This window comes from Chlamydotis macqueenii, chromosome 3 (assembly GCF_036417535.1).
Source record: "Chlamydotis macqueenii isolate bChlMac1 chromosome 3, bChlMac1.mat, whole genome shotgun sequence".
NCBI lineage: Eukaryota > Metazoa > Chordata > Aves > Otidiformes > Otididae > Chlamydotis > Chlamydotis macqueenii.
In genome coordinates this window covers 54,674,984-54,698,897 of record NC_141558.1, presented here as the reverse complement: position 1 = coordinate 54,698,897, position 23,914 = coordinate 54,674,984, and the positions used below count along the sequence as shown (strand labels likewise).

The following is a 23,914-nucleotide window of genomic DNA, read 5'->3' as shown; positions in this document are numbered from 1 at the left end:
AATTTTCCTGGGATTTCTAGCATCTAACCCCAAGATGCCCCTCTGCTGTGTAACAGCTTAACTTGTGCTCCCTCTGCCGGCATCCCGATGGGATGGAAATCTGACCAGCTGCCTTTTCCTAGTCTCTAGGGAGGGGGTGAATTGACCAAATTCTCAATAAAATAAAATGCTGCTCTATCCGGTCAAAATTATCGTGTGAAGATGTGACAAACCATGCTTTGTAAAGGAGCTAAAGCACGCTTTGTTTCCTTCACTGTACTTTTATGGAAACAGGGCTGATTTAAGTTTCCAGCACGTATTTAGCTCTTCACTGTCTAGGCTGCCTGTGCCTGAGGTGCTGCTCTTGGTGGGTTTGGCTAGGGCAGCACGGGCAGTGGGGGATGCTTTTGGGTGTTTAGTGCAGAAGCACCCCCTTGCCTCTGTAGGGAAACTTCCCCCATCCAGCTAAGCCTCTCAGCTTCACGTTGGTGCAACCCCTGGAGAGCCAGGCCTGCTTTGCTCAACCACCAGTGACCCTCTGGTCTTGGGGACTGGGAGGAGGCTTATTAGCTCTGAGGACAGTGGTGCAGGTGGGCAAAGGTGCTTTGGATCTGACACTACACTTACAAACCAGAAAGCCTTCACAAAACTCAGGCTGCTGAAGAGTGTGATGCTGACTCTGGTGTCAGCGTGGGCAGTCATTCTGATGAGCTCTGGCCTGTCTTTGGCCACTGTAGGTGTGGCCTCGAGTGGACCTGCTCATTTTTAATGTACTGTCCTCTTCTGTACCCTGGTAGGAAGACATGAGGTTGGGTACAGCCCTGGGGTCATGCATTGGTGTGGCATTTCATGTGTGTTCTGCTCGGAGCTCAGAAGGACCAGAGCTGGCCCAGAGCTAGCAAGCTGGTCTTGGACCCAGTCTGTTTCCTGAGGAGAATGCTCAAAATACGCTCTCAGCGCTGCTGGAGCTAAGTGTACAATAAATAGTACTACAGTTGTGAAGGTCCTAAATGAAGTCCATTGGGCTTATTCTCTTGATACTGGTCACCACACTGATGTGATGGTTCATTACAGTGCTGGTTTCCAGAAATGTTATTAACTGTCTCCTCACCTTGTAGCACAGATAATTCATAACTGACTTGGCACAGCCAGGAGTAAGTGAGGGCTGAGTGAAATTAAACTCAAACCCACCTGCAAGTGTCAAGGTGACAGTAATTGTAAAAGCAGTAATTGCTGCTGAATTAATGCCAACAGCTGAGTAACTTATCCAGGTGCCACAAACACTGAAAATATGTTATAGGAAGTGGTTTAAAATAATACGACACTTAAGTGTGGTATCACTTGCTATTGAAGACAGTGGAAAAATTCAGCTTACGCTATTTCAAATATTCTGGTATGTCAGGTGGAGTGCCACAGTTTTTGTAGCATTTCTAATCTTTCCTTGTAAAAATAAAACAAATGCAAACATAGCAAAAGTCCTGGATTGTCTTTCAGTGAAGAAGGTATTGGAACAAGTTCTAAGAGAGTTGTCTTTTGTTAGCAGATAGCTTTAAACCTAAATCAGCATTTGTTACCCTGAAATGATTTCTATTCAGTGGTCTGAAGAGCAGCAAAGTGGCCTGTCCCTGTTCATTTTTCTGCTCTCGTTTCCTGCTTTTGCACTGAAATATTCATTTCCTTACCCTACTGGGAAAGGCAGTCAGGTACAGGAAAGAAAGCAATAAATCTTACTTAGTGGCTTGTCAGTTTCTGTCTGTAAATATAAAACAAAAATGAAAAATCCTTAATTTGACAGAATTAGAGATGTAGAGAAAACGTCTTCTTTGAAAAAAAAAAATTATTGTTTCTACTGGTGTTAAAATTTAACTTCTGGTTTCCCCCTTATGGAGGACTTTTTAAGGCAGAATTCTTACTGCTCTTTAATTTATGATAATGTAGCATGTTATGCTCTTTTTTAATTGTATGTGCCTCATACGCAATTCTAAGATATTTCTTTGTTTCCTATGTTGTCTTTTCTTCCTGATTAGCAACAGCAATTAAATCTATGATGAGGTAATCTAACATTTTCAAAGGGGTTCTTAGTTCCAGCTAGAGGAAATGTTTTTGTTTATCCAGAGGAGATAACATTCTTGCACTTTAATGAAAGCCAGCGCTCACCAAATGACAGCTCTGGTCTTAGCCCTGCGGTTGCATCTTTGCAGGCAGATTCTCATCTCTCTGTGGGAACACTGTTTTCCCTAATAAGATTTGGTAATGGACACAAGAGTCTGCAAAATCTCATTGATTGTGGGATTGGGTCTTCTAACGTGAGCAACACAGTTCTGAATGTTTTAACAATCTTTTTTAAAAGAAGACTTTTCCCCCTAAAGCCATTAAAATAAAAATAACAAAACACGCTTTTAATATATGCATGCCACAAGGTTGTGTAGAGAATGTGACTAACTGCTTTGAATTAAGTGGGTATTTGGAAAAATTGGTTCATTAAATTCACAACTTCTTTTTCATCCCAAGTTTGACTCTTGTGTCAATTCACACCCAAACCCTCTACATTTGCATCAGTGACACAGAGTAAGCAGGAACAAAAAAAACCCCGTGCCCAAACTGTTTTTCTAAGCAAGACTGCCTCACTAAATTAAGGCTATGTTTGAGAGAAATAAAAAAAAAAAATTACAAGAACAATTACTGTAGGAAAACTGCTGGTGGAAGTACTGTATATGTTAATGTGGTTACTTTCCTTAACCTTTTCAGTAATAGCGCTACCAGTCTTACTAGAATGAAAGATGCCGATTGTAGTTCCTGAGGAAGTGGATGAGTTTTGGCACTGGGAGCCATGACATGCATAGGTACGGTGTTGTGCAAAAGCGTACTAGCAGCTCGCGCAGTGGTTGTGTGGTAGGGGAAGTTCCCAAGTTACTTCTGTCTTGTGAAGACCAAAAATATTTATATGTATTTAAAAAATGACTAAGAACATCTAATGGAGTGAGAAAATAATGTTTTCCTTCCTGGCTTGTTAGTAATGAACAGACAGTAACAGGAAAGCTGAGTGTGCGCAGCAGTGGGCTGGATTTCTTGTTTATGTGTTACTGCATACTCAGATGTTGTTCAAAGAATTGCTGGCTTGGAGTAATGGTGCAAGGATTCGGTGTGACTTTTGTGTTTGGAAGGCACTTGAGACTGGTAGCTCAACGGGCAGTGAAGGTGCTACTTTACTGAGCATTGAGCTTCAGTTCATAGCCTACTAATATAAGCAGAGATCTTAGTAGAAAATACAGAAACTGTATCTTATGTAAATCTATTATATGCGCACAATGAGTATCTAATTTGCTTTAGTGCTAATTTTAATTATGAGTAGGACTGCAGAGTGTAAAGGAGTCTGTGTACTTATTCCACAGAGGAGACTTTCTTATGCAAGACCATCACACAGTGAGAATCAATATCATACAATTTATTAGAGATCTTACATAAACCTTTTTAAAAATGTTAATAATACTTTGAGTTTATGAGAGATGCATTATCTTGCTTCCAAAATCTATATTCTGGCAAAAATTAGGTTAAAGAAAAATGCTTGAGAAAGCATTTAATATCCTACCTAACTTTATAGTGTTGCATACAGATCATGGATTTCTGACTGGTTTCAATTATCATTTTCTTTCTTGAATCACAGTGCTCCACTTAGAATAACTTTCTTTGCTGTTGTATAGTATCTAGCTGAGCTAAATGTGAGTGCAATTTTTAGTGGTTGGATCACTTTTTAAAGGTAGCCACAATACTTTCCTTTGAATCCTCAATTTAGAAGAAGGGATTGATGAATGTGTGGCTTACTCATTGCATCACCTGATGAAGGGACAGCTGATACTCCAGTAAATAACTCCAGTTTCTCTTCCTTAAAAAGTAAGCAGTCTAGATATGATGAAGCAGTGGAGCAAGTCATGGAGGTCTTGGGAGTGGTTTGTAAAGTTTTAGGCTTGTAGGTAAATATTTAAACCACGAGAACTAAATGTGGGGAGAAGGGTACGTGTAGGCATGGGACCATGGCAGCTTCTGCCAGGTCTGTTCGAGTTGGAGTGCTTTGTGTAAGTAAGCCTTCATTGTTGCTGGCTGGTCATCCATGAGGAAAGGCCAGGAAAAGTCCTCGAGCCTCTCAAGATAACCACTGTGATGAGAAATTTTGTTGTAATCTTTTCCTTTATTATATATAATGTCATCTTGGTTTTTTTTCTCTGTCATTTCAGCCTTTACTCTGTGCATCTCAGTAATAGCTGTCAGACTTACTGCTTACCAAAAAATTACTTTACTGAGTGATAGTGGAGAGAGATTAGGGCTTGGCAAAGAGTTGAAATTCTTGTCAGCAGTAGAGATATGAGGTAGAAGTTTCTGTTGTTTATTTGCTTTTATTATAAAAAAAAAAATCTTACTCTGTACAATATTTATTTCCTGTCCAATATTAGAAGCTTCTGCAAAAGAAAAAGATATTGAACATTATGGACGGTGTGCAATAATTACAACACCTGCTTTTCCTCTTACTATTTTTAACTGTTAAAGCTGCAAATTGAAAAATAAAGTCATTCTTTTATTAATCTTCACCCTTTTACGCTTGCTGGAAGAACATAATTTTGCTGTGTGAAGTTGCTATTTATTGTGTTCAGTCATTCAGAGTGGTGTTGTATTCTTGTCATTCTTGCCTACACTGGTTACTTAATAGATAGTGATTTAGCAGTCAGTTATTCAGCCATGCTAAATTAGCCCTCCAGATAAAATTGGATAATGTCTGTAGTTGACTTTTTTTTTTAACTTTGGAAGGGGAAGGAAATTCACTAGCATGCATTAGCAATAACCTATTGAAATTCTCTTGTAAACAAGAAGTGCTTCTTCACCTCAAGACTTGTTCCAAAATTGTATGATGATTTTAAAATCATTTTTTAATTCTCTTTTCCTAGTTGCCTACTAGAAAAAAAAAATTGTTTATTACTTTGGAAGAGGTGTGTTTTGGACAAAAAAGAAATTAGAACATCGAGTTTCGTTGTGTTCAGAGCACTGTCCTTATCATGAATGAACTGCATTTTCCATGCATATCCATATGTGGAACAGTATTTCCTTACTGCTTCGTATCGAATGTGTTTATTTTTTGATAACTGTTATTTTTTACATTTCCACGAAGTAGGCAATTTTATTTTGAAATAAAATGAATTGTTAATGCATAAAATAAATGCAATAGAATTGAAATAATAGTTGGTAGAAGTTGGTAGAGAGAGAGTTGGTAGAAATATTTGAAAGTCAGGTGTGTGTAAGTTACTGTACATTAATATTTCTTTGGTTTATTCCTTGCCTTTTTTTCTGCCAGTTTGTACCATTTATTACTGGCCTTGCTCAAATAAGATTTTAGGAAGCATTAGTAAAGCATCATTGCTGTACATCAAATCTTTAATTAAGATCCTAAAATGTTACAGTTTTGTCCAGAAGCAATTATTGTAACAAACCTCTTTCTGAGCTTGCATGTAATCTTTTTAATGATGAAGGATTAATACAGCCTGTAAAGTACAGCAGTTACTGAGCCCTGCTGCCACTGCTGTGGTTAAATATGTATGTGCTTTTTGAAAGCGAGATCTCTTGTCCTTAAATACACATCTAAAAAGAGTACACGTGGCACCTTTAACCACATTCCATAAAATAAAGTATCTACTCTCTTTATATACGGCAAAATATAGGGTTTTACGCTCTGCAGCAGATGCTTCTGCAGAAATTTGGGGTCTTTGTGTGCCCATTGCTTGGGAGGGTCATCCTGACTGCTCTCCTGGTAATACTTCAGTGTTTCGGGTCAGAGATGCTGAGGTAAGCTAATGGGTTGATTGCACCATGTGTTGTGAAAGGCTGAGGGAGGCCTCTCTTGTGCTGAGGGACCAAAGCATAGGTTTGAGTTCAGCAGGCCAAGGTGAACTAATACGACTGTGCAGCGTAATGTGGGGAAAGCTTCTGTGCTCCTGGTGGGGTTACTGTCGCTGGCTCCTCTCAAGGAAATCAACAACGAGATGATTGCATTCTGCACCAACTGTTTCTGAGTGTCCCTCAAAAGTTTTAACCCTTGGGGAGACTCAATTATGTGCTGGATGAAGATCACAAATCCGTAGCTAATTCTCAGCAGAATCCACGCAATTGGTAAATTGGGATGTCCGAAGTAACATGGATTATGATGGGATTTCCAAGCAAATTGTTTTCCCTGCTGCCTTGCTTCAAGTTTCTCCCAACACTCATATGCAATCCACTCAAAAAAGTTTTCTGGCCCCAGATATAATTTGGTTTCAAATTACTTAATCTCCCTCAAAATATCTTGTACTGCAATTCTAAATCATGGCCTTGTCACAGAAAGCTTGAAATGTGTGTCATACGAAGAGACCGTGAGGTAGTCTGGAGCTTCTGTATGGTAACGTGATTATCCTAGAATTTTATATTCTCTTCTGATCATGCATTTTTCAATAATAAAAAGCTTTACTCAGAGTGGCTTTTAGAAGGTAGGATTTTATAAATTGCATTTTATTTATGTGGAAAGAAATTTCTTCATTACCTTGTTTTGACCAGCAAATGTCTATATTTAGGTATTTGCATAAACATATATGAATGTTTTTCCATCTCTGAAAATTTGCTGAACTGTACTTGGCTACACTGCAAGATGCATCTGAAGTTGTTTTCTAATACATAAATCAAAATTCATCATGAATATGTCTGAGGGGAAAAAAATGAATTTAAGTGAGACATTATTAGAAAGAGAGAACGATGAAGGTGACTTTGCTATTTTGGCTACTACACCTGGGATAATCCCTTCCAGTGTTGTGCAGGATCCCAGTGTAATTCCAGGCAAATAGGCCTTTAACATCCATATTGAAAGCACTAAACAGGTTTCTATATTTAAATTGGAACAATATTGCTTCTAATTAAAAACTCTCTTACGAGAGCACTCAGTGCTCGAAAAGTCAGGTTAATGTAACCTGAGTTGAGCTGGCAGTTGAAGGAGAGTAAAATCCTCTTTGTTCTAGCTTTGTAACTATTACTCTGACCGTAGAAGTTCCTAATGTTAAATTGCTTGTCATTCTTGTGGGAACATGTTAAGCAATGGTGATCTTTCCGTTTCTTGTTTCTAAGATGAAATCTGAAACTCTTTACATGCTAAAAGACCAGTTAAGTGTCAGTTATGTGCAGGGGTATATTCCAATTTTTTAATTAATCGTGGCATTGATACCCATCTGGCTGTAAGCCAGCTGAGTCCGTAAAGACTGTGGTGCTGCAAAAATATCTTTCTTTTGGTTTTGGTTTTTGGGTTTTTTGGGGTTATTTTTGGTGGGTGGTTTTTTTTTTTTTTTTGGCTTTTTTGAGGAGAGGCAGGGAGGGGGTTGTTTTTGCCGCAGGTTGCCCATGCAGCACATTTGCAGTATGGCAGGTACATGGTGATCCAGCCAAAGTTCACACAGCACGCTGAGCCTCCATTAATAAACTTCACACAGAGCAAAGGCGGCATTTCTGTGGCCAGCAACCCCACGGCTCCTGGAGGAGATGTCGCTCAGTGCAGATGGCCTGTGAGCCAGCCTGGATCCAGCAGCATTCCCGCTAATGGCCCCCTCCTGGACCCCAGAGTGCCTGGCAGGCACGGCGGGGAGCGCGCAAGCAGTTCTGTGCAAACCGGAGCGGATCTGACCATGCTGATGTCTCTGACTTCATGCTGGTCATGCCAGATGCAGGTCATCTGGGCATCATGACTGTGTGATCCTGCTGTGAGAGTTCTCCGGTTACTATGTGTAACAGAAAATGAGTTATGCTTCTTTGTTCCTTTAACGTCACTCTAAAAAACAGGGGTGCTTCATTATGCTGAGATGACTTATACTGTGCACTCAATAATGGTATTATCTAAATTAATTTAGCGGGAGCAACAATGCATTTTCCAACACTTTATTCCTTCTTAACTTTCAGGTTTTCCGAAAAAAGGCAGTGGAGCTCGGAGAGAAATTGCTACCTGCTTTCAACACTCCCACTGGGATACCTTGGGCGTTGCTTAATATCAAGAGGTAAACAACTGCTTTTTGGTGACTAGTTATATAGAAACTGTCTTCATCACAGAACTATTGCAATTGCTGCACAATTTTTGTCTTTCCAGCTAGGTAAAAATTGTCATAAGATCCTTGGTTCTACAGTTTAAATTAGGAAATTTAGGTAGAAATATGTTGTATGCACAAGAATGCCTATAGAAGGACGTTTATGCACCTCAGAACTGGCTACTTTTTTGTCAGTTAGTATGTTGTTCATCACTTTTCCTGAAGTCCTCCATTGCTTTTAGTGTTATTATACATCAAGTAGGGGCCAGAGGACATGTGCTGCCCTGAAAGGGTAAAGTTTCCAGGCACTTTGTGCTCATAGTTTCCCCTGTTCTCAAATGTAGTACCAGCATGCCCTTCAGTACTGTATTAAGAAACAGAGCAATATCTGCTACAAGTGAGTCACTGCTTTGCACCCTCTCCCAAGGAGTGGTTTTGCTTTTGGCCAGTTTTGCTTTGAAGACAGCTGTGTGCTTGCTGTAGGAGATCCATGCTCTCCTGAAGTCACTCTGGCCCTCCAGTATCTGACTCCAGAGAGATGTCAGAAAATCCCTTGTTCTGCCTCAGGCCTGCTAGCAGTGATACTGTGCTGGTAAATAAAATGTTTTCTTTGCACTGCCTGGGGAAGAATATTGAAAGTAATACCTGTGGGGTGTATTTTTGCATTCGTAAGGACGTATCAGCTTTCTTCATACTGCAGATAAACCCTAGCACCATTCACCACAGGAAACTGAACCAAGGAGAATTTCACGTGTGTGTGTGTGTTGGTGTCATGTTCTGTTTTTTTTTTTTTCTGTTTTTTTTTTTTTTTTTTTTTTTGCATGATTCCCTCCTTGACAGTCAGCGTTTTCCACTGTTGTCTGCTTGATCTGTATTTATGGGCACACCTTTTTCCCAGAGTGGGACATACATTGGCATCCTTGCTTGGTTGGCTGTGTTTGCTTCAGGCTTCCCAGTAAACTGCTCAGATACAGAAGCCTCTGGTGTGTCAGTTCAGATAGGCTTATTTTCTGCCTTCCTTTCAAACAGAAGTGAGGTGAGAGGCAAAAAGCACATCTGCATGCAGGAGCAGGAGGGAGTTAGCACCTCCTGAACTTTCTTGTCATTGAAGGTGCTGATTAACCGCTGCTCGGTGATGATCCTTGGACTTTGACTGATTACTTACATGTGTGCTAATGATTTCTTCTCAACAGATTTTAATGAGTTCTGTACAAGCTCAATAGCACAACGGCTTGAGGTTTGCTGGTTATTTGTTTTTAATTTCTTACAAAAACATCTGAGTATGAAACCTTAGCATACCTTTGTAATTGCAACACAGTAGTACCTTATTCTACATAGTATATGTAAACATATTTAAGGTATTTAGGCTAAAAATTTGTCTTATATAGCCCTAATCTAAATCCTTGCTTATCTACTAAATATATCAATGGTTTTGGCAAGTAGTTCAAGTTCTATGGTAGATCTTTATGGTTTTGTTCCTGCCTTCTCTCAACAACTACTGTGGTGCACTACAAATGTCACCCACAAGCACCCCAAGGTGGTAATGCAAAAGGGATTCATTTCTTATCTGGCACCAAAGGGGAAAAGGATCTCTACCGAGATAACTTCCTTTGCTGTGGCAGAAAAAAAGTTAGGTTCTCAGTTATTAATTTTGAATCTTTGTGCATCTCTCTATCTTTGACCTTCAACAGATGACTCTGCCATAATACTGTGTGTAAACAAATACGCTGTCATCCAGGCTTAGGAAATGCTAAGCCACTGAAGCCTGCATATATTACAGATCTAATATGCCTCATTTCTGATTAGTATTTTATTTGATTTTATTTTGATTTGTGCTTCAAATGGGAGAACTCTCACAATAGATTGTGAGTTTCAGTGGTTATTTTGAAATGACTATTTTTGTATTAACAGATGAGCTGGATATTTGTTTCATTATGCAAACGTTCTTCACAAAATAGTTTGTTTTCTCTGGTCATTCTGGATCATCATAGCCAGACTTGCTCTCTCCTTGGGTGCCTCTGTGTGTAAACATATATATATTATTTTGTCAGTGTGTCCTTACATATCAAAGGCATCCACCCAAAATCTTGTACTCTTTCTCTTTCTTGTACTTTTGTTCTCTTTCTTTTGTTTTACTTCATCCTGTTTCTTTCCTCAGGACTTAATGACCATGGGACACTTACTGTCTCTTTGTAGAACCATAATTATCAAATACACTAAAAAGTTCACTGTAGTACTATTCTTCACCTAAAATAATTAGCCAATTCTTGAGTGTGTGTGTAAAATTTCCTTTTGTCTCTGAAGTACGTTTTAAGTAATGGCTTGGTAGGTTGTACTGGGATTTCCTTTTCTTTCTTTCTAAATGTTTCACTTGCATTTCCATATTTTTGAGGTTCTTGGTACTGCTCTGTATCTTCAGTTGTCTTAGGCACCTGGTTTTCACATCTGCTTGTGCTGCCAAATTTGAAGTTCCTTTTACTGGTCATTTGCTTATTTGAGTAACCAGTGTTGTGTGAAACTTGTTAACTATTCTGACTGAAAACACTGGTACAAAGAGAGGCTGCAGAGAATGTGTATAAAGTGATGGTGACTTGACAGATGGGTTTGAGTCTTCTTTTGGGGATAAGGACAAGTTGGCAAAGCTGCCTGTATTTATTTACTTATTTCCCTCAACTAAATCCTTTGTTTAGATATTTCATCTTCAGTAGTTCTAAAACAGCAACTGTAACAGCTTCGTAAAATACCAGTAGTTCATGATCCTTCATTTTCCTTCTCAGTGAGCCATGACAATCTGGCCTCTTCATGTTAACATTTTCATTTCCCTTTCTCTCTAAAAACTTCAAGTAATTTATGCCTGAGCAATCAGATTGCTTGTGTATTTCTGTGGTATGCCTCTCAGATTTACAGAAGTGAAAAAATCTGAACTTTCTTAGTGAGTTAAGTAATCTTAACAAATATCCAACTTGCATCGTGTTCAAAGGGTCTCGTAACCTTTTTAATGTATCTGCTTATTTTTACCCCTGTAACTATTAAAAAGGAAGCTGTGTGGGGTTTGTGTTTATGGGATGACACCCAGCTGTGAAATACAGAGAGGAACACAGATTGTTGTTAGTCTATTGTATCAGTCAGGAATAAATTTCTGAGTATTAGATCCTGTACAATATTTTTTTTGTCTTTTGAATGGAAATTGTCTCTTTATCTCACTTTTCCCCCCTTTGTATCATTTTATAGTCACTATTAGTTACAATAAGAACACATTGCTGATTTCTAGTAAGCAACCCAGAAGCTTCCTGTATGAAAGAATGTATTTTCCATAAAATGTCTTTCTCTGTACATTGACCAGCTGAATAGTTGTTTCAAGGTTATTTATTATCCCTTGTGTGCTACTATTTAGCAATACTCTTAGGCATTAATGTGCCTGGCTTTTAGGAAGAATCAGTGTATGATATACCCTTTAAGGACATACGCACCTTACACCTTACCTTATTGAAAAAGTTTTCAGCTGGGCTAAATAATATTTTTATTTGTGGAAACAGAACAAACTATAAGTGGGTTTTTTGGACGTCCAGCCTGTTTGCAAATGTTCTGGCTAAGGAGGATACTGCACTTGTTCCCCTGGCTCAATGACAAAAGTAAATAATGTAAACATTTATGGATATAGAGACCCTGTGAAGTCCTGTATAGAAGAAAAAGCTATGATGTATGGGTGGAGTGGGTGAGAGTAGAGAAGCTTAACAGAAGTTGAGAAGGAGGAGTTTGAAATAGATTTGATTCATTTGTATTAAAATCAAACCACAGGGAGTGATAAGATTTACTCAACATAAACGTTTGTTGTGTCTGATGTCAGCCTAGGATTTTTTACCTTTTACACTTTAGCATTAGCTATACATAAACAGTGGACCTGAGTTGAATTCAATATTATGTATTTTATTAAGTGAGATAGCAGCGGCTGTGCTAAATTGTTTGAACAAAGTAGTTACTAATTTGTGGGTAACTGAGGATAAAGTGACAATACTGCAATATTTATGCTATTGGGATGTTGTTGGCATTATTTTAAAGCAAGGTCCTCTTTTGATTTTTTTTTTTTAATTATTATTGTTTTTTTTAACTATCACGTTTCGTACAGAATATTTAAGTTACGCCACAGCCTTTCCAGGGCTCAAAGCATTCAAGGTTTGAACAAAAGCTTCTTGGAGCTACTGAGCCCTGGCAGTCACTGCGTGGTTTCAGAACAAGAAGATACATCCACAGCACAGCTTCAAAAACAATCTTTTTTCTTTCATGTTACTTGGAAAAAATAAAATAGCAAGGAAAAATAAGCCCGTAGTTTTTTATTTTGAATGCTTTAGGTTTTACCACCTGCTAAGATTCCAGTTCCATGACGGTCATGCCGAGCAGGATGTTTCCACTCGACCAGGCTGGCTTGCCCAACAAACCCTGGCTGCTTTGTAAAGGGATTTTATGCTAAAATGCCACAGTGTCTACCAGGGTGACACGGGCGCAGGCTCTGGTATTTCAGAGTACTGGCAGTATTTTAGGTTGCAGGCATTCAAAGACACTTATCTGTCAGCACCTTCTGCCTAGGAAGAAACATTGCTGATAAACCAACCACCAAGTTATGAAATGTTGGTCTTTAGACTACAGAACTTGCTTGAAAGTATTTTAAAGTTTCAAAGTAATTCCCAAATTCAAACTCATGTGCCTAAATCACTTGAGGAATAGACAGCCTTCAGAATTTCTTTAGTCTGCTGCCTCATTAGGAAAACTCTGTAAAAACTCTCCTAAGAAAATATTTTAGCGTCTATCAGAATGGTCCTCTGGGACTTCTTCCAAAAGATGAGAATCAGTGCACTTAAGAGTATATTCCTTTGTACTTTATAAAGGAATCTTAATGCATTGAGAAAGTTTGAAAATATAAAGAAGCAAGAATCCAAACACATTAATTCAGTAAACCTTTTTGAACAACTTAATTCTCCCACTTACACTATCATAAATGCCTGAAATGTGATTGTTGCATTATTTTGCAAAATTTTCCTAAGCATCAAGTTGTTTGTAAGATATTATGTTCTTTAACAGAATTAGCATTTCATGCTTTTACTTGTCCTGGTGACTCAACAAGCACTTTCGTGTCGAGATTCAATCAAGACTGCTAATTTAAACTTCTCTTTTGCATTAATAACTCTAGTGTCTAAATTAAATTAAAAAAAAAGACTACAGAGATAAATAAAGCTTATTCTTCAAATATGACTATCTTTGGCACAAATAAAGCTGTTTTTAAAGAGGTTTTAAAGAGGAAATCTTTAAATTGTCTGCACAGTTAGTCATTGTAGAACCATGCAGAAGTTATGTTTAGATGGAATCTTTAATTGTATCCCTTCTGTCTACCTTGGGCAAAATTTTAGAGGAAGAAATCAGAACTACCTAAGAAAAAAAAGCTAAAAGTAGTCTAGTTTGTACGCTTAATAGAGGCTTTGTGTGTGTGGTTTTGGCAAATGCTCCACTGATATAATAAATTAAAGTGGTAATAGTAACAAAAGGGATTTGGATATTGAGTTAAACACTGACATTTCCCCTGTAGCAGACCATACCTATGAGACTTGCCAGACTCGTCCGGAGGGCTTTAAACCAGTGTTGCTGGGGGAGGGGGAGCACAGTTCAGCCCACTGCTGTCAGCATGGCGCCAGCGCCAGCACCGAGGGTCCAGAAGCTGAGGAAGGATCACCGGTATGTGCAAATGAACTTAAACCGCAGTCCAAAAGAACTCCTGCCGCTCCAGCCAGCAAGTCGGCTTTGTCAGGGGCCCAGCTGAAGTGTCTCTATACCAATGCACACAGCATGGGAAATAAGCAGGAAGAGCTGGAGATGCGTGCACACAAGCAGGGCTTACGACCTTGTTGGCATCACGGAGACGTGGTGGGATGACTCATATGACTGGAGCATCAACATGGAGGGGTATAGGCTTTTTAGAAAGGACAGGAAGGGGAGACAAGGAGGGGGTGTTGCTCTCTACGTCAGCAACTGGCTGGAGTGTGTGGAGCTCCGCCTGGGGATGGAAGAGGAGCTGCCGGAGGAGGAGCTGACAGAGAGCTTATGGGTCAAGATTAGAGGATGGGGATGGACAGGGGACATTACAGTGGGGGTCTGTTACAGGCTGCCTGGCCAGGAGGACAGAGCAGATGAGGTGCTCTATAGCCAGACAGGAGGAGCCTCACAAGCCCTGGTCCTCATGGGGGACTTCAACTACCCTGACATCTGTTGGAGAGACAACACGGCAGGGCACAGGCAGTCCAGGAGGTTCCTGGAATGTGTGGACAATAACTTCCTCCTGCAGGCGACAGAGGAGCTGACAAGGAGTGGTGCCATGCTCGACCTTGTGCTCACCAACAGGAAGGGACTGGTCGAGGATGTGAAACTGAAGGACAGCCTTGGCTGCAGTGACCACGACACGGTGGAGTTCAAGATCCACGGGGCAGCGAGGAAACTACAAGGCAAGCTCTCTGCCCTAGACTTCAGGAAGGCGGACTTCGGCCTCTTCAGGGACTTGATGGGCAAAATGTCATGGGAGGCAGCGCTGGAGAGAAGAGTGGCCCAGGAAAGTTGGTCCACATTCAAGGAACACCTCCTCCAAGCTCAGCAGAGGTGCATCCCGATGAAGAACAAGTCGGGCAAAAAGGCCAGGAGGCCTGCGTGGATGAGCAAGGAGCTACTGGACCAACTGAAAGTGAAGAGGAAAGCCTATAGAGGGTGGAAGTGGAGACAGGTAGCCTGGGAGGACTACAAAGAGGCTGTGCAAGTGGCCAGGGATAAGGTAAGGAAGGCCAAAGCCCTGGCAGAACTGAATCTGGCCAGGGATATAAAAAGCAACAAGAAAAGCTTCTATAGGTATGTAGGGGACAAAAGAAAGTCTAAGGAGAATGTAGGCCCCTTCCGGAAGGAAACTGGTGTCCTGGTTACCCAGGACATGGAGAAGGCTGAGGTTCTCAATGACTTTTTTGCCTCAGTCTTCACCGATAAGGGCTCTTGTCTCACCACCCAAGCTTTCGAAGGCACAAGCAGGGACTACAATGATGAAGAACCACCCACTGTACTCAAAGAGCAGGTTTGGGAACATCTGAGGAACCTGAAGGTGCACAAGTCCATGGAACCTGATGAGATCCATCCGCAGGTCTTGAGGGAACTGGCGGATGAAGTTGCCAAGCCACTGGCCATCATATTTGAGAAGTCGTGGCGGTCTGGTAAGGTCCCTGATGATTGGAAGAGAGGGAACATTACCCCCATTTTTAAAAAGGGGAATAAGGAGGACCCGGGCAACTACAGGCCGGTCAGCCTCTGTGCCTGGCAGGGTCATGGAGCTGATTCTCCTGGAAACCATGCTAAGGCACATGGTGAGCAAGGAGGTGGTTGGTGACAGCCAACATGGCTTCACCAAGGGCAGATCGTGCCTGATCAGTTTGGTGGCCTTCTATGACGGGGCGACGGCATCGGTGGACAAGGGACGAGCAACTGACATCATCTACCTGGACTTGTGCAAAGCTTTTGACACTGTCCCGCACAACATCCTTCTCTCTAAACTAGAGAGACATGGGTTTGATGGACGGACCACTTGGTGGATAAGGAGTTGGCTGGATGGCCGCACTCAGAGAATGGTGGTCAACGGCTCGATGTCCAAGTGGAGACCAGTCATGAGTGGCATCCCTCAGGGGTCCGTGTTGGGCCCAGCCCGGTTCATCATCTTTGTCAGCGACATGGACAGTGGGATAGAGTGCACCCTCAGCAAATTCGCTGATGACACCAAGCTGTGTGGTGCTGTTGACATGCTGGAAGGGAGGGATGCCATCCAGAGGGACCTTGACAGGCTGGAGAGGTGGGCCCGTGCCAGCCTCATGAAGTTCAACCAGCCCAAGTGCAAGGTCCTGCACCTGGGTCATGGCAATCCCAAGCACAAATACAGGCTGCGTGGAGAATGGATCGAGACCAGCCCTGAGGAGGACTTGGGAGTGCTGGTGGATGAGAAGCTCCACATGAGCTGGCAATGCGCCCTTGCGGCCCAGAAGGCCAACCGCATCCTGGGCTGCATCAAGAGAAGCGTGGCCAGCAGGTCGAGGGAGGGGATTCTCCCCCTCTACTCTGCCCTGGTGAGACCCCACCTGGAGTACTGTGTCCAGTTCTGGAGTCCCCAGCACAAGAAGGACATGGACCAGTTGGAGAAGGTCCAGAGGAGGGCCACGAAGATGATAAAAGGGCTGGAGCACCTTTCCTATGAGGACAGGCTGAGAGAGTTGGGGCTGTTCAGCCTGGAGGAGACTCTGGGGAGACCTGATAGCGGTCTTCCAATACCTCAAGGGGCCCCACGAGAAAGATGGGGAAAGGCTGTTTAGTAGGGCCTGTTGTGATAGGACGAGGGGTAATGGTTTTAAAATAGAGGGGGGTAGATTTAGATTAGAAATTAGGAAAAAAATTTTTCAATGCGAGTTATAGAACACTGGACCAGGTTGCCCAGAGAGGTGGTGGATGCCCCATCCCTGGAAACGTTCAAGGCCAGGCTGGATGAGGCTCTGAGCAACCTGACCTAGTCAGGGATGTCCCTGCTCCTTGCACGGGGGTTGGACTAGATGACCTTTGAAGGTCCCTTCCAACCCTAACCATTCTATGATTCTATGAAACAGGGCTTTTCCCTTCAGGCATTTGATCACAGTGTGTATTAGCACTGGATGGAAAGAGATAAATACTAGCTGAACTTTACCTATGTAAAAATGAGTTCTCTGGTGTTAAACCTATGTTTTGGCATAGAATTATTTGCCTTCTACAAATACTGATCTCTTTCCATTGAGAACCTTAGGTAAATAATTGAAAGAACTAACTTTTTGAGTTGAGAAATTAATTTCATCCTAAGTTACGAGTAATTGGTGACAAGGATGATTTCAGCAAAGAGTACATTTTTTCAGCAGTGTCATTTCAGGTGCTGGTTAACCCACTGTTTCATTGCATGGTTCGTAAACAAGTTTCTTGAGTCAGTATTGGATGCAGAATAAACTTCAAAAATAGCTTTGGTTTTGGGGCATCTTCATATACCATGTTTTGTGTCGTATGATTAGCAACTTCATTTTTTTAGAACATGTTAGAACACCACAGTAAGCAAGTTGCTTGCCTTGTCTTTGCCTCATCTGAAAAGAGTAGTCAGTTCTGCATTGCATGACTAGTGCTTTATATGCAGTAAGAATCAAATGAACTATTGTAAAATTACATTTCATTAAAAAAAAAACAAGCAGGTTTCCTTTTTTCCTTTGAGTTTCCATAAATAATTATTCTGTGGTCACATATTAAATTAAAAAAAAAAAATTGGTCTGAGAGTGTTACTGGAATTTAGATTTTCTGATTGTCAATATCAGTACACGTCAATGTGGTTTTCAGGACGGATAATTTTGACCTGTGGTGGTGTCTGATTTGCCATTCAGCAATGCAAAAAAAAAAAAATCTTGTTAGAAAAATATCAGAAAAATCCCATGAGATAGTTCAAGCAACTTATCTGTTTGGCAGGGGAAAAAAAAAGAACCAAGAATAATATTGTTTTGGTGATGGCGCATGATGTTAAGCTGTGTTATTCAAACAGCAGCTTCAATTCAATATTGTAGCACTGAATTTGTGTGGGAGGCTGACCTCTGGCAATAACACAGGAAAGATTTGGGACCTATTATTGCTACTGCAAAATATCTTTCTCAGTTAAGTGCTTTCTTTATAGCCAAAGGAAAGAGATGCTAGTGCCAAATTCTAAGTTTAAGTACTAACTTTCCCCACAGTTTATTAGTGCACTGTAAAATGAGTATGAATACTTACAAGTGGGTAATTATCCTACTCCTTATTTGTGTAAAACTTTCTGTGAGTATTAGTAATGTGATTCCTCAGCATAAAATGTGTGATTACAAACACTTTATAGATCTCTGTGGTGCAAAGAGTAGGTAGTGTTTTTTTATAAAACAAAACAAGGCTTTTGGCAAACAGTCCCACAGAAGCCAGCTGTTTCCAGAAAGGTCTTGGTCTTCACTTCATGGGTTTTGCCCACCTCCACAGCACATGCTCTCTTCAAAGTATCAAAATCTTTCCCAGCTATCATAAATTTTTGTCTTGATGGCTTAAAAAAAAATGGGAAATGGCTTTTTATCTGTCATTTACAATGAAGATAGGAACGTTTTCTGTCCTGGAAAGGGAGAGGGATTTGAATAAGGATAAGCAGGTTGCACTATGTTGTGTTTTGCCCTAGAAGAAATTGGGAGTAGGAAGTTCACCCCGGTCGCCTATGGCATGTACCAATAGATGACATGTAGCAACCAGGTACATCGAATTTTTTATTAGTCTGGTTGTAAATTAACCAGACCCTGGCTGAAACACAATGACTGACGTAGGATAGATGGTGACGAGTGTGGGAAAGTTGCATCAGATCCTCAGTTTGCTTCCTGATAGTTAAAACTGCCCTTGATCCCCAAAGAAATCTGCCTGCAAGATTTTGAAATGGCATTTATTGAAAATAGAATTTTATAAATTAGTATATAGATGTTGGTATTGCTTATGTTCTTGCTTTACTGGATAACTGTTGCTGTGACCTTGATATTGACAGATCATGGTGGGTTATCCCACTGCCTAGGAGAAGCAAGGAAGCCCCTGAGTCTCTCTGGTCATATTGAGTTCCCAAATGTATCTGGGAGTTGGAGTTGAAGATAAAGATGCACAGGATGAGACTCAGTTCAAGATGAGACACGTTTGTACATCTTACCAGTATGGCAGGAAACTAGCTCCTATTTACAGGCAACAGGGAGCCAGGCACTACAAAGTAGCTTGAGGGGCAGTTGTCCTGCCCTGGAATAAATGCCCAGTGCCTGGCCCACTGAGCTGCCCTCCCTTGACCGTATTGACTGTGCTGGGAGCTCCGAGGCTCATTGTGGGCACATTAATCTTTGTGCTGGTTAAAGATCGTTTCCCTTTCAGTTGCTTGGATTGTGTATGTCCTAATTTAAATCTGTGTCCAGTATATGATAATCTTAAAGTAGACAAAATGTGACTGTTGGTAGAGACTTCCTTCAGAGGGAACGAAATCAGTTCCTACAGACTTCAGATTTCATTACATAAATAAAATGAGCACAAGCACTTTCCAGCCTCTTCCACCACAGTTCAGGTCACCTCAGGGAAACACTTTGTCTAAAAATAATAGTTGTGTTGGGATTGTTTCTCCTAAGAATTTTCTAAATGACAAAATGTGAAGACACTTATGAATTATTTTGGGTATTTGATACAAGGTATGTACCTTTGCAGGATTTGACCTGCAAAATCCTTTGCTCCATAGTTCATTAGGAAACTCTTTAAATAGCTATGAAAAAGGGAGAGGGAGCATCTATCAAGTGGGTTTTTTGTGTATTTTAGTTTGAATTCCTTTAACACTTTGACCTGGATAAATTCTAAAATGGAGCATGTCGTTCTTAAAAATAGTAATTTCAAAACGGAAAGATAGCTGTTGTTTCTTTACCTACTCTAGTTTAAGCATCTTTATGATGTGTTTTGATAGTAAGGATTGAGACCTACCAAGCTCTGTACTTTGACTGTCTGACTAAATTGTTGGTGATAACATGCATAAAGGTATGATACTTGTTCAGCATTACAAGACTGGAAGAACAAGATTTTTCCATAGCGTCAAAAGTAAGGGCTATTTTAGATTCTAAACTAAGCACTGGTTTAAGCAGGTGACTGGTGCTTGTAGTTACTCTGTATTCTTATTGTCCTACAATAATGCACGTGAAGAAGAGTTGCTAACTACATTTTTTTCAGAAATCATTAGTGAGAACAGTTCTACTGTCCTCTTCACAGAAGACTATTTTTAATTATTAAAAAGACATTTTTCCCTTCAATACTTTTCGGAGTACATTAGCTTTTTCATATAGCTTTATTATAAATAAATGCACACACACACATATATGCACATGTATATTTATGTGTATATATAGGTAAATCTTTATTCATCGTTATATGGTTTCTCGTGGCTTCTGAAACAAGATGATCTTTCCATAACCTCCTCCAAACTATAACCTCCCAGCTGGACAGCTGGAACCCTGCCTGTAACTGCTGCAGTTGCGATACATCATGTGTACCACAAATAACTGTTTCCTTTATCTGAATTTTAAACTTGTCTTTATAATACTTCATAATCCTATTAATGCTATGAAGCTTGAATTTTGTGGTTTTCAGTTCTATTATACCAATGCTGATGGATGGTTTCTGTGCTATATTTTTAAGTGTTTAATTTTAAGATGACTAGTCATAACTGCCTGTGACATCTTTTGTTATTCTGAAATTCATGGCATATCCATTTTCATGGATACATCAGATACTCTTTCAGTGCAGTTTTCCATTTAATCTTTTAGAGTGACCTTAAAATAACAAATCAGCATAAAATAAATTCTCATTTTCTGTAGAAGTCAGTCCATTATATGAGAATAATAAGAACATTAATGCAGTTTGATTTTTAGCTTTAGATTTTAACAGAAAGTACAGTTTATTTGTTTATTGTTCAGTTACGTTTATCATTTGGTGAGATTTGCAGAGTTTCTTTTCAGGAATCTTAAAATGATGGAAGGATTATTGGCTTTCTTGCTTGCATAATTGCTGATCATTAGTTGGATTTTCTCAGGTTTGTAACCAGCTTCGTACACACAGCAGAATACAGAGACGTCCTTGTTTTTAAATAATGATCTCGCATTAAATACAGCTGTACTTGTTACTTTCATTTGTCTCAGTGTCAATGTAATGGTGCAGTTTTTGCTTGGAAAACAGCTGTGTTGTTTCTCACAGTGTCTCTTCAGCACTCAGACCTTCTTTGAATCCTTAAGCTAAGTTGCAAGTTTTTATTACAAGTTTCTGAGGTAATCCAGTGCCTTTAGTTGTGTGTTTTCTGTATATCAAGAACTATTGCAATCCATCTTTGATCCTGTTCTAGTTTATGTATTTTCTAACCCCACTACTCCTCTTCCGCGCTTGCTGCCGTCTTCTAATCCTTTTTTTTTTTTTTTTGGAGGAAAAGCACACCAGTGGTGATTTTCAGCTCTGATGGATATTTTCTCTACTGAACTGTGACTCTGCCCGTGCTTACGCATCTTCTGTAAGAGGAATCTGAATCCTGGATGCATCGTGTTTTCTAGATCTATGGGTTACTTCTCTGAGACTTTTTTTAGGCATTTCAGTTTCACAGGTTGCAAAAATTAGTGTTTGGGAACTGTACTGGGTATTGTCCCCCATACATCTTCTGAGACTTCCGAGATGACTGTTTTTCAGCCCCTTCTTCCCTCCCGCCCAGTTGTCTAGTGGATCTGCTTCTCTGCCTCTCTGCAGTACTCAAAATGGGATATATGCTAGAGTTGCTTTAAGCTAAGATGCTTTATGGAAGAGTTGATCCATAAATCCTACTTTTCCTAGTGAATTAAGATGTAATACACTGTTCTGTAAGGTCTTGAGTATAAGTACTTGAATATTCTGGAGGGGGGTGATAATCAAGCTATTCTTAATCATATTTTGGTATACATTCAGGGGGGTGGTATGTATATGTATACACACATACAGATGTTTTATATATGATATTTATATTTATATATGCATGTGTATATATATAAACATTTAGCAGTGTAAGGCAAATTGGACTGCTTTAAGGGAAATTTTGGAGAAAGGATAAATTTTAAAAAAGGTTGTGCTTTACTTTGCTGCTGAAGGCTGTATGTTCTTTAGAAATCTCTTTACCTATCTCCAGTTTCTCTCAAATACAGAATTATGTGGGTTTTTACACCCCCTGGAAGACTTCAGAAATGTTTTTTTTTAAAAAAAAAATAAACAAACCCAAAATGTTTTCAGCCTTCATTTAGTGTTGAATATTCAGTCTTCTGTTTCTGACACCTAAGGTGACCACATGAAAATTCTGTTAAATCAGATTGATTCTATTAGATCAGAATAAAATAGGTTTCCGCCTTTTGGAAGACATGGTCCCGTAATTCTCATTTTTCTACCCTTGTTCTTATCTTTTACAAAGGAGGGAATGCACAGGGAAAAAAGAAATAATCAGCATTGAGGCTGGGGAAATAAAATATCTTTTGGGCATAAGTGGAAAATGAAAAAAGGCACATTCATTTGACTCAGTTCTCCTTTCCTCACAAGAGAACCCTTGAATAATCCTTTCAATGCTAATACAGATACGGGCACAGGAAATGTATGCTGCTTGAATGTTGCATTAATTATCTTTGCAGTATTTATAACTGAATGCTCTTGATCAGCTCTCTGATGACCTTTAGTCTGTATCTCTATAGTTGTTTTCCTTTGCTAGTTCTTAAAATTTCTTACAGTTTGTGCTCTGTGAAGTCCAGACAGATGCGGAGCACTTTTAGTGGTTTCTAATGATAAAGTCAGCTGATGAAGAAATTTTAAAAGTCTCAGCAGTGAAGTCTTTCAACAATGCAACTACAAGTAAAGCCTCTTTTCTAGTCGAAAATGTGTTAAAATTCAGAAGAGGATAGAATTATTTCGTCATTAAGAAGATTCTTTAAAAATTAATTTTTAAGCTTATATAGTTTTTCTACTAACTATATTAAGTCAAATTATAATTTATAATCTATTTGCCTTATTACAACACTTCATTAAAATGTCAGAAGATACAGCTTCTAGGCAGGGTATTGCACCAAGAGCTATGCATGCAGTGCTTTTCACATATGGAAGCAGCTAGAGCAGTTCTGTTCTGCAGTGTGAATTAACAAAGATTGATTGCAATCTGTTTTTATTAACTCGAGGAAGAAAAGCAGTGTAGTGATATTAAGAAAATTAATTATAACTTTCTAATCTGGTAATTAATGTGCAGCTGGGCATGAGTGCAGTTAGTGCAATTCAGTAATTTGGCAGTCCTGACAAATTATCATCACCTGTTTTAAGGTAGACAACTGTTCTTTAATCTTTACTCAAATTTTTACAATCTTTTCCATTTCGGAATGCTTTTAACAATTTGCTGTTAGATGTGGCCTTATCCTGTAATAATGTGTACTGAAGTTCAGTTGTCTCTTTCAGGACTGAAGTTCAGTTGTGTTTTTTTAGAACCCTCTTCTATTCTTTTCCGGTGTTGTACTGAAGTTTCTTATGAAGCAGTTGTGTGAAACAGTGATTACTCATAATTGACCTGCGTATGTTGAATAATCTTAAAGTGCTACTGAGAATTTAATGTACCCTGTAAATTGAGATGCTTCCAATTAATTAGAGTTCTTAGGATAATCACTTTCAAAACTAATCAATTAATGTAACGGTGTTACTAAAGCTCTTATTGACTTAATTTTGACAAATTCATAAACCTAACCAATGCAATTACTGTAATGGTCATATTAGCTTGCATTTTTCATAACCTATCCATAAATGGTTTCCAGAAAAACAAAGGGAAAATAGAAGTTACCTAGGGATATTGAATTAACGTGACAAGGTGACTTGAGTGGGGGAGTGTTTGTGCCTTTCTTGCCTTCCTTATGAGACGTGAAGGTTATTGTGGGTCACCCCGTGCTCACTGCCTCTTGTCTATTAGAAATCAAATGCTACTGAACAAAAATTGGAGCTAGGATGCTAGCAGTGGAATTGATTTGAGAAAATGATCTTAAGCAGTGTGACTGGTTTTGCCACTATCACATTCAATCTCCTGAAATACACTGGTGATCTTGTCAATAAGATTTATCTTTACTGTTGTTTTTAACAATTGAAGGGGGAAAAGCACAAAGTGTCTATGTAGATCAGACTCTGAAAACTGTCCAAAGCTATTCAGTAGCTTTACACTGTCAGTGAAGAGAGAGTTCAAAAAATTC

At 39.7% G+C, this 23,914-nt stretch overlaps 1 protein-coding gene across 1 annotated transcript in view; it reads left to right on the top strand.

The window, feature by feature from the left end:
* Positions 1-23,914, top strand: part of MAN1A1 (mannosidase alpha class 1A member 1) — a 151,388-nt gene that overhangs the window by 75,597 nt on the left and 51,877 nt on the right. The window contains exon 5 of the mRNA XM_086745272.1: positions 7,936-8,030. Within this exon, the coding sequence (XP_086601398.1) occupies positions 7,936-8,030 (95 nt within the window). The remainder of the gene's footprint in view (positions 1-7,935; positions 8,031-23,914) is intronic.